The sequence below is a fragment of the Euphorbia lathyris genome, chromosome 5 (assembly GCF_963576675.1).
Source record: "Euphorbia lathyris chromosome 5, ddEupLath1.1, whole genome shotgun sequence".
NCBI lineage: Eukaryota > Viridiplantae > Streptophyta > Magnoliopsida > Malpighiales > Euphorbiaceae > Euphorbia > Euphorbia lathyris.
Genome location: NC_088914.1, coordinates 30,379,404 through 30,390,293, shown reverse-complemented (window position 1 = coordinate 30,390,293; position 10,890 = coordinate 30,379,404). Strand labels below are relative to the sequence as shown.

The 10,890-nt window shown below is 38.8% G+C and overlaps 1 protein-coding gene across 1 annotated transcript; it reads left to right on the top strand.

Moving 5' to 3' along the window:
• Positions 1-8,789: 8,789 nt before the first annotated feature.
• On the top strand, positions 8,790-10,609 carry LOC136228813 (anthocyanidin-3-O-glucoside rhamnosyltransferase-like). The gene has a single exon (XM_066017292.1). It carries the CDS (start codon positions 9,002-9,004, stop codon positions 10,403-10,405), a length of 1,404 nt encoding a protein of 467 aa, XP_065873364.1. The 5' UTR covers positions 8,790-9,001; the 3' UTR covers positions 10,406-10,609.
• The last annotated feature ends 281 nt before the right edge of the window (positions 10,610-10,890 follow it).

Here is a 10,890-nt window from a genome sequence, read left to right as displayed (position 1 = left end):
CTAACTAATGAAGACGCCGTTCTTACCTTGCTTGATTTGAAGTCCAAGGAAGAAGTTGAGTTCTCCCATTATTGACATCTCGAACTCAGTTTGCATCTGTTTAGTAAATTCTTTTCACATAGATTCGTCAGTAGCACCAAAGATTATATCATCTACGTAAATTTGTGCGAGGAGGGTATTTTTACCCTTTTTTCTTAATGAACAAGGTTGTGTCAGCTTTGCCTCTGACATAGTTCATGGTCAGCAGGAAATTGGTCAACCTCTCATACCAAGCACGAGGTGCTTGTTTCAGGCCGTACAAGGCCTTCTTGAGTTTATAAACGTGGTTTGGAAACTTTGGATCTTCAAACCCAGGAGGCTGACTAACATATACCTCTTTGTTTATAAATCCATTAAGAAAAGCACTTTTGACATCCATTTGATATAGTTTGAAGTTCCTGAGGGATAGATCGAGGGAGCGGGCTGCGCGGGGTGGGGGTGAGGAGAGATCGACGGCGGATCGGGCTTTACATGAGGTTGGGAAGGGCTTCGGTGGGTAGTTGAGGCCGGATGGGGTGAGGGAGGAGGGAGATAGGGGATCGGTAGGGGAAGGGAGGGGAGGGAGCGGCGCATCATGTCTAGGAGGTGAGGAGGAGATCCGACGAGGTCGGCAGGGAGGCGAGGCGAGGGATTTAGGCGGCTGGGTGTACGGGGCGGGGGAGATCCCTGAGGCTGGGATTTGTAGCGAGGGCGGAGAGCATGTTTTTAGGACAGGGGGATTTTGTATTGGCCAGGGGGTTGATGCGGCTGGCCAGGAGAAGTTCTAGGGGGCACGGATGTTAGCAGGCATGCGGCGGTTAGCTTAGGCAGCAGAGGAGCGGCAGGGTTTGGTGTAGGAAGCAGGGGATAGGCGAAAGGTGGTGCGGGCAGTCCCACTGCCCTGGCTGGTTGTGGAAATGTTGTTGTTCCTGTAGCGGTTGGGGATATTCGGGACAAGGGGACTGAGGGGGTCGTAAAGGCCCCTACCATTCTGAATACTGTCAATAAGCATGATGGAGAAATAATGAATTTGAGAAACTCATGGAAAGATACAATTATGGGAGTGGTCGACGAGGAGCCATTATCTAATGATGAACTGGTAGATGATGACTCAGAAGAGATTTATTCTGATTCAGACAAGGAGGATGGAGAGGAGGATGATCCTTTGTGCCCTGTGATTCGGCTTTCCTCGGCTGATAAACGTGGCCTTATGGCCAAATGGAAATTATCTTTAATAGTGACGGTGCTTGGGAAAAGAATTAGTTTCAATTATTTTGCTCAGAGGATCCAGGCACAGTGGGCCAAAAAAGGGAAAGTCACTATAACGGACTTAGAGAATGACTATTATGTAATCAAATTTACCCGGGCTGAGGACTATAACGCTGTGATAAATGGGGGTCCTTATATTATATCCAATCATGTTCTGGCCTTAAGGCCATGGGTCCCTAACTTTAATCCACATGATTGTTCCGTGAATAGAATCCTGACTTGGGTAAGATTCTCGGGCCTCCCAATTGAATATTATAATGAAAGCTTCCTTAATAAGATAGGTGGGCTTGTTGGCAAAGTTTATCATGTGGATAAAACCACCATTGGGGCAGTTAGAGGAAAGTTTGCTAGAGTTTGTATTGATATTGACCTTGCTAGGCCCCTTTTGTCTAAATTCTGTCTACAGAATACGATCTACTTTATTGAATATGAAGGTATCCATAATATCTATTATGAGTGTGGGATGTTTGGTCACACTTTTGAGGGTTGCCCGAAGAAGAAGAAGGTGGTGGAAGAGGTGGTTGATGTTGTGAAAGAGAAAGAAGAAGAGATTCAAAGAGATGGGAGGAATTTTGGCCCTTGGATGGTAGCTAAAAGGACAGGAAGACGTAGGGCTCGTGCGTCTATTGTTCAGAATCATCCTCCTGATATTAAAAAGGGTTCTGATATGATCCATATGAGTCCTGGAGTCCAAATGAATGTTGGAGTAAAAGAAAGGCCCTACCCTAAGAAGAAATAAGGTACTAGTGATACCTCGGGTATCAATTCAGGGTCTAGATTTGGGGCTCTTACTATTGAAGATGATCATAACTCTGACCAGTCGATCGAGCATGTTGAGCTGAGCATGCCAGGGCTGGAATCTGCTGAGCCGGCAATTAATATGGTGGAGGCTGTTAACCCTCTTTTTGTATCCAAAGAAGAGGTCCAAGGTGGCTCCCTGGCTCATGCCTCCCAAGGGAAAGAGAAGCTCAATGAGGTTAGTATCCCTAAAATCTGTGTTGAGTCTAAAAATGGAAAGGCTATGGGTATCAACAAAACAAGTATGAAAAAACCTAAGGGTAGTCATAAGAATAACCAAACTTCTTTGGAGTTGATGGATAAAAGGGGACCAGCTGGTACCTCTTCTAGGCTCGCAGGAGCCCCAAATAAATACATGGTTTAGGTTTGGGCCTGGGGTCAATAGTTTTCCTATTTGATGGATTTGTTTGTTTGGAATGTTAGAGGAGCGGCTAGCAAGGCGACCCGCATCCATGAGGTGGTTAAAAAGTTTAGAAACTGGAGCTGTGTCAGATCAGAGGCTACTGGTCGGGCTAGTGGGATTTGGCTTTTTTGGAAGCTGGATCGTGTTCATTTTGATATCGTTAGTATGGATAAACAATTTATTCACTTTAAAGTTATCTTTCCTAGTAATAAACCTTTCTTTATCACTTTTGTTTATGCTGATCCTATCCTGGTCAATCGTAAGCGGCTGTGGGAGGTTTTTTATAATATGAGTGTTAGTATGGCGGATTCTTGGTTTGTGGCTGGGGATTTCAATGATATTGCCCTTATGAGCGATCAAAGAGGGGGGTGGTAATCACTATGTTAATCGGTGTCTCAATCATAAATAGAGTATGGATATGTGTGGGCTTTCGGATCTCGGTGCCGCTGGCCATAAGTTTACTTGGAGACGAAATAGTACTTTTGTTCATTTAGATAAAGTTTATAAGAATATTTTGGCTCAAAGTAGTTTTCCTGAGGTGTCTGTGCTAAATCTCCCTTTCCGACACTCTGATCATTGTCCTATCTTAGCCAAGCTGGCGAGAGGCCATCGTCCGAGAGGGGTTAGACCTTTTAGGTATCAAGTGGCTTGGGAGTCTCATCCTGAGTTTAATAACTTTGTTAAGGATAATTGGAAGCCTCATTCTAACGTTTTACAAGCTGCTGAGAGTTTTAGGAGTAAAGTGGTGGGTTGGAATAAAAACATCTTTGGCCACATTATCAGAAGAAATAATAAATTATTAAGCAGAATTGAAGGCATCCACCATATGTTGGAGATTAGGTTTGATCATAGTTTGGATGGTCTTCTGAGAACCCTCCAGAAAGAATTGGAAGCTGTGTTGAGACAGGAAGAGTTACTTTGGTTTCAAAAATCAAGGAAAGCTTGGATTAAGATGGAGATCGCAACACAATGTATTTCCACCTGTCTACGGTTATTAGAAGGCAGAAGAATCGGATTGACGCTATCAAAGATCCGAATGGAGAATGGGTGTATGAGGATGATGATATTCGTCAGTTGGCCCTTTCTTTCTATAAAGATTATTTAAAGAGGACCAAGTGGATCTGGATAAAGCTCTTTTTGGGACTACGTTTCCCATATTGGGAGATGTTAAGGTTCTAGAATCTTTCCAGCCTATTGAGCAGAAAGAGATTGATCAGGCAATCTTCAGTATTGGGGCTACTAAATCCCCTGGGGTTGATGGTCTTCCTGCCGGTTTTTATCATAAACATTGGGGGACAGTGAAGGATGGTATTTATAGCTTTATTAAAGGAGTTTTTAATGGGTCCGAGGATATTAGGCTGGTGAACAAAACTCTTCTGGTTCTTATCCCTAAAGTGGAGAAGTCGTCATCTTTTTTACAGATGAGACCTATTAGTCTTTGTAATGTGCTTTACAAGGCTATTACAAAAATTGTGGCCAATAGACTCCGGTGTATTCTCCCTGATATTATTAGTCAAAATTAAGGCATTTTTGTTCCTAGAAGACAGATGATGGATAATGTGGTTATAGCCCAGGAGATGGTCCACTCTATAAAAATTAAAAAAGGGAAAAGGGGTATTGTGGCTTTGAAGCTGGATCTGGAAAAAGCGTATGATCGCCTTAACTGGAGTTTTCTTCTTGATAGTCTGAAGAGAGCAGGTATTCCGGATAATTGGATGAGGCTAATTGAAGTCTGCATCTCTTCTCCGGTGTTTTAAGTTTTAATAAATGGAGATATGTCCGAGGAGTTTACTCCTTCCTGGGGCATTCGTCAAGGGGACCCTATGAGCCCCTTCTTATTTGTTATTGCTATGGAAAGGTTGACTCATCTTATCCAAGATGCTGTTAGCAATGGGAAATACCACCTGATTTCCATTAATAAATTCTGCCCCCCGATTACTCATTTGTTCTTTGCAGATGATGTGATGATCTTTGTGGAAGGGAATGGGGAGCAAATTGGTGTGATCATGGATATCCTTAATTGTTTCTGCTCTGCTTCTGGTCAAAAACCTAATACCCATAAATCCCAGATGTTGTGTTCTAAAAACATGAGTCAAGGAGTCTGCAAAAGGCTGAGTGAAATTTCTGGGATTCCTCTGACTAATTCTTCGGGTAAATATCTGGGAGTTCCCCTCCATAGTGATAGAGTGTCTAAAGCTTCCTTTAAAGAGACTTTTGACAAAACTAACAGTAAATGTGCGAGTTGGAAAGCTAATTCCCTTTCTCTTACGGGCCGTATTACTTTGATCCAGTCTGTCAACTGTGCGGTTCCTAACCATATTATGCAAGCTTGTAGACTGCCTGAGCCTGTTCTTAAAGATCTTGATAAAATCAACCGCCGTTTCCTGTGGGGGGACTCTGAAAAGGGGAAGAAAATTCACCTTGTTCCTTGGAAAGAAGTTTGTCAACCGAAGATTTTGGGAGGACTGGGGATTAGACAAGCTAGGGACAATAATAAAGTGCTTTTAATGAAACTCCTGTGGAGAATATGGCAACTTCCTTCTTCTCTTTCGGTTCGGTTATTGTGTGGGAAATATAGAAAGGACATAATTTTTGGGGGTCCTAAGGAGAGAGTTAATAATTGCTCCTTTCTTTGGAAAGGCCTTAGTGCTGTGTTTTCAGAGTTTTACTCTGGGATTGGTTGGGCAGTGGGCAATGGCAATTCTATGAGTTTTTGGAATGATATCTGGATTGGTGATAAACCTCTATTAGAAGTCTGTAGAGTTCCACCACCTGTTGACAGTCGGAATTGGAGGATTGCTGATGTTGTAGATTATGAGGATGAGTGGATTTGGTCGAGGTTCGATTCGTATCTTAGTCTGGAAATGCTCCTAAAAATTAGAGGAGTTAAAATTAGTAGGAAGGAGGAAGACAGGGATAGTCACTGTTGGTCTTTGACTAATAATGGGGCTTATTCATGTAAGTACGCTTTTGAGGCCTTCAATCAAAATGTGGAGACTCCGCACCCTGAAGTTTGGAAAATTATTTGGGCCTTGAAAGTTCCATACCGTATTAGGAGTTTCCTGTGGCTTGGGGTCAAAAATAGGTTGCTGACTAATATAGTAGATGCAGAGGCCATGATGAAACTATTTGCCATGCTCTTAGAGATTGTGCTAAGAGTAAAGAAGTGTGGAGGAAAGTTCTTCCTGACTAGCTGCTATCTGCTTTCTTGTCCCATTCTGATCTTGACTGGTTTTTAGATGGTGTTAGTGGAAAGCTGTTGGTAGGTCTTGAGCATGGTAATATCATTTTTTCGGTTGTCTGTCACCAGATTTGGAAGTGGAGGAATGAGGAGATTTTTTGAGGAGAAACTGTGGTTATGCCCAATTTATTGGATTTCTTCGCTAAAAAGATTTGCTCCATCATTGATAGCTTCAAAGGGGATTCTTTAGATAGGGCTATCCAGAAGAAGGCTATTCATCTCATTGGCTGGAGTAGGCCTAGGGAAGGGGTTGTGAAGTTAAACATGGATGGCTCTTGTCTAATGGACGGAACAATTGCTGCTGGAGGGGTTCTGAGAGACGCTGGTGGAGGTTGGGTGTCTGGGTTTGCTCAGAATCTGGGTATGGGCTCTTCCTTCTCTGCTGAGCTTTGGGGGATCCTTTCCGACCTCAGGCTTGCTAAGAATCTGGGCGTGAAGAATTTGAGTGTGGAATCTGATAATAGCGAAGCTATCAAAATGATCTCTGAGAAGAGTGCTATTTGTTTGAAAAGCCAGAATTTAGTCAAAGGGTTAGAAGGATTTGCTCTTCCTTAATTATAATTTTTTTTATCATAATCAAAACTTCATCAAAATTGGGTTTCAATACTTTTTTTTGTTTCAATTCTTTGATTTTGGTAGGATATGATGGTCATTCCAGAGTGAAAGAGAGAAGTGTGAGTGTGCTCCAACGTTTGGAAAAGGATGCCTGGAACGATTTTGGAAGACAAATGATCAATTCATATGTTGGGACAAGAATAGCCTTAGCCATATTACCCCACTTAATGGGATTAGGAATGTTTCATTAATTTATGCAACAGAGAAAAACACATTCATTTTTTGGATAAAATTTTATTTTAGGTACCAAATTTGACATTTCATAAAATACATTGTTTTTTTATTATTATTTGACCCTAGTTTAGACGGGTGTTTAGAGGTTTTCACCTGGTCAGTCACTGAGCAAGTAAATTTGGTCAGTCGCCCTTAGATCTAGAAGGTATGAATCTAAGTGTTACGATGGTTTTAATCTCCATCACAAGATTTTAATGAGCTTAGATCTAACGGTGACTGACCAAATTCACTTGGTCAGTCATTAACCAGGTGAAAATGACTGTGGTTGTTAATTAAGTTTGTTACTCTCTTAATTGAGAAAAAATCTTCTATGGTTCATGTCCAATAGATCTTACCAATCAAATCAAAAGAAGACAATAGTGTACATCTCATTTTTTATTGGTTGTGCTAATTGATCCACCATACTTAACACATTAATATATGTAGGCATAATATCTATTGCATCCTCAAAATAAAGCTTCAAAATTAATTAGAATCTTAAACTATCAAAATCTCCAATCAGATTTCTGAATTAAATAAAAATCATCAATTGAATTCCCGTTCTAAGTAAAAATCATCAATTAAGGCCTCTTCGAAAATCATTCGGTTGAACAGTTTCAAAGACTTTTCTCCAAATCCATTTTGAGCTAATACAAATATTATTACAGTCCATGTCAAATAGTCACAATTTCTGATTCTAGAATAGAATAATAGTTTAATTGATGATTTTTTCTTAAATTAAGGATTTAATTATTGATTTTAATAGTTTAAGATTCTAATTGATTTTGAAACTTAGTTTATAGATTAAAAGAGTGTTATGCCATATATCTAATAGTTATAATTAAAAAATTCCTAACTAGTGAAAGAATAACATAAGAGCAACATTAGTAGGTGTTACAAACTTGTTTCACAATCAAGTTTGTAACACCTGACCATTATACCATTTTGGTGTTGTAAAACAAAGTAAGTTACAATTGGGTTCCAATTTCTGCAAGTTTAATTGTTTTTTATTATATTTTAAACAGTTACTTTTTATTATTAATATTTATAAAATCTTTTTAATTTTTTTATACTGATATTTTGTCATCTTGCCATCTTGAAGTAATAGAGGGATGGACTAATACATCATCAGCTCCTCGTAATAGTATATTGGCTTCCTGAATTTTACAAGTGTGTTACCAGCTTTCTAAACTTGTTTATTTCATATCATTAGCTCTCAAAACTTGTCTATAGAAATTGATTAGCTTCTTGAATTTTGCAAATATCTCACCAGCTCCCTAAACTTGCTTATTCCGTAACAACTAAATACAAAAATCATAATACTAACTCGGATTAAGGTGCAAAAATACCCTTAATGTTTTGGGTCAAAAGTAATTTTACCCCTAACGTCTAAAATGGTGCAATTTTACCCCTAACATTAGTAGCCAAGAGCAAATTTATAATTTTGGTGAATTTTTTTAATTTTTTTGTCCAATTCGTACAAATGTCAATATTTTTTTTTCACATCCCAACATATGTTTGTGATTTGTTACTCATAAAATGATGCACGTGTGAAGTGTAGATAACAAGATTCATGATCGAGAAGACAGTTTGATAAATTGTTTCTCAAATTAACCCAACTTATCAATGTTAGGGGTAAAATTGCTCTTGGCTTCCAATGTTAGAATGTAAATTGCACCATTTTAGACGTTGGGGGTAAAATTACTCCTGACCCAAAAAGTTAGGGGTATTTTTGCACCTTAATCCGAGTTAGTATTATCATTTTTGTATTTAATTGTTACGGAATAAGCAAGTTTAGGGAGCTGGTGAGACACTTGCAAATTTGAAGGAGCTAATCAATTTTTATGGACAAGTTTAGGAAGCTGGTGATACGAAATAAGCAAGTTTAGAGAGTAGGTGAGACACTTATAAAATTTAGGGAGCTAATATACTATTATAGACAAATTCAGGTACCTGATGATACATTAAGCCTAAAGGGTTATGAAACTAACAAATGGTACAATGAGTGTTTTTTATTAATATTTTTTAGGCTGATGTGTAACCACTTTATTAACTTTATGTGTTATAACGAGTAAATTTGCTCTAATAGACCATGAAGAAATTTTACTCTCAATTAGGATACTAATCATGACAATGTCACATTAGTAATTAAATTAATATTGCCTCATTTGAATGTAGTATGAAATTAGTATCTGTCCCGGCTCACTCTCTGCTCATTGTAGAAACAATTTTCAGGCAGCACGTGACAATTGATTATACCTTCCATTCTCAGGCCAAACATCTAACGTCTATTCATCTATTCAAATTTACATTCCTGTGTAATGTTTTACTTATATGGTGTTTCTAAAAGTATCTATATATTCAGAAACCTAAAAGCTAGGGTTACCATCCCCAAACATTTGATCTATCTGTTCATCTGTTAAAGAAGAGAAGAGGTAAAAACAATGGCAGCCATAGCTCCTGAATCTGAGGTTCACATAGTGATGTTCCCATGGTTAGCATTTGGTCACATAAGCCCTTTTGTTCAGCTTGCAAACAAGCTCTCTTCCCATGGGCTGAAAATCTCTTTCCTTTCAGCTCCAGGAAATATCACTCGCATTCAATCTTCTCTTTTACTTACTCCTTTTGCTCAAATCATACCTATCTCAATCCCTCCTGTTGATGGTCTTCCTCCTAACCTTGACAGCACTGCTCAAATGACTCCTCCAATGGCTGAACTCCTCAAGAAAGCTCTTGATCTTATGCAACCCCAGATGAATTCTCTTTTAATCCAACTCAAACCCCATTTCGTCATTTTTGATCCTCTTCTACATTGGGTTCCCAAAATTGCTTCTGAATTGGGAATCAAAACCATTGCTTTCTCTGTCTTTTCTGCAATTTCTGGTGCTTATCTTATGGTCCCTTCTAGATCTCAAATTGCAAAAAGTGGCGATCTTTTAAAACCACCGCCTGGTTTTCCTTCGACATCTGTTACTTCCATTAACAGATATGAAGCTCAAGATCTTGTTTATGTTTACAAGAAGTTCAACGACGGTCCAAGCGTGTACCAAAGAACTGTGGAAGCGATGAGTTCTTCAAATGCTCTGATAGTCAAAACCTGCAATGAAATGGAAGGAGCTTATCTGGATTTCATCGGAAATCAATTCGGAAAAAATATTCTTTTAACCGGTCCCTTAGTCCCCAATCCGGTGCCGGATTCCGGTGTTAACATTCTAGATGAAAAGTGGAGAAAGTGGCTAAGTCAATTCAGTTCAAAGACTGTAACTTTCTGCTCATTTGGGAGTGAAACATTCTTAAAAGATGAACAGATAAAAGAACTAGCACTTGGTTTAGAAGCTACGAGTCTGCCATTTATTCTGGTACTGAATTTTCCTGCTGGAATCGAAGCTGAGGAGGAGCTAAAAAGGACTCTTCCAGAAGGTTTTATAGAAAGGGTGAAAGATAGAGGAATGGTGCACACAGGTTGGGTTCAACAGAAGAGTATTTTGGGGCATGAAAATGTAGGGTGTTTTTTGTGTCACGCAGGGTTCAGTTCTTTGATTGAAGGTATAATGAACGACTGTCAAATTGTGCTTCTTCCATTGAAGGGTGATCAGTTCTTGAATTCGAGGCTTATGGGTGGTGATTTGAAGGTTGGTGTGGAAGTAAATAGGAGAGATGAAGATGGGTATTTTGGGAAACATGATGTTGAAGAAGCTGTCAGGAAAGTGACGATGGATGTCGAGAAAGAGCCAGGGAAATCCGTGAGAATGAATCATGAAAAATGGAGAGCGTTTCTGCTGAATTCAGATATTCAAGATAAGTTCATTACGGATTTAGTTGAAGACCTGAAGACTCGTATTGATTAAAGCGTTGTCGTTTTCTATTATGTATGAGTGATGATGCTCATTCTTCTAAGGGATAATGGTGTTTAATTTACAATAATTGAAAACAAAAAGACAATCTCAAATGGCACAAGTGTTATTAAATAAAATAATAATCTCGATAGCATTTTAGTTTGATTCTTAAGTTAAGATTTGAGTAGAGAGAATTAAAAATCAGTTCCAACAACTTCTTAGTGGCTCCTCAAATCACCGAGAGCTTCTTCATCTCTTAGCAACTCTTAATTCTTTTTTTATTAATAATTTACTACTGATGAGTCTCTCCTCTTTCACTATTGGTAGATAGAACAATAATTAATAATTTTAATAATAAAATATTAAATAAAGAATGAATATAAAAGTATTGTTGGAGATGATATGTCTTACTTGCTCTTAAATCACTAAAAGTCAATTATTTATATTATTTTTAGAGAGTGCATTAAGAGTTTCTTGGAGATGCTCTCAAAGAGATA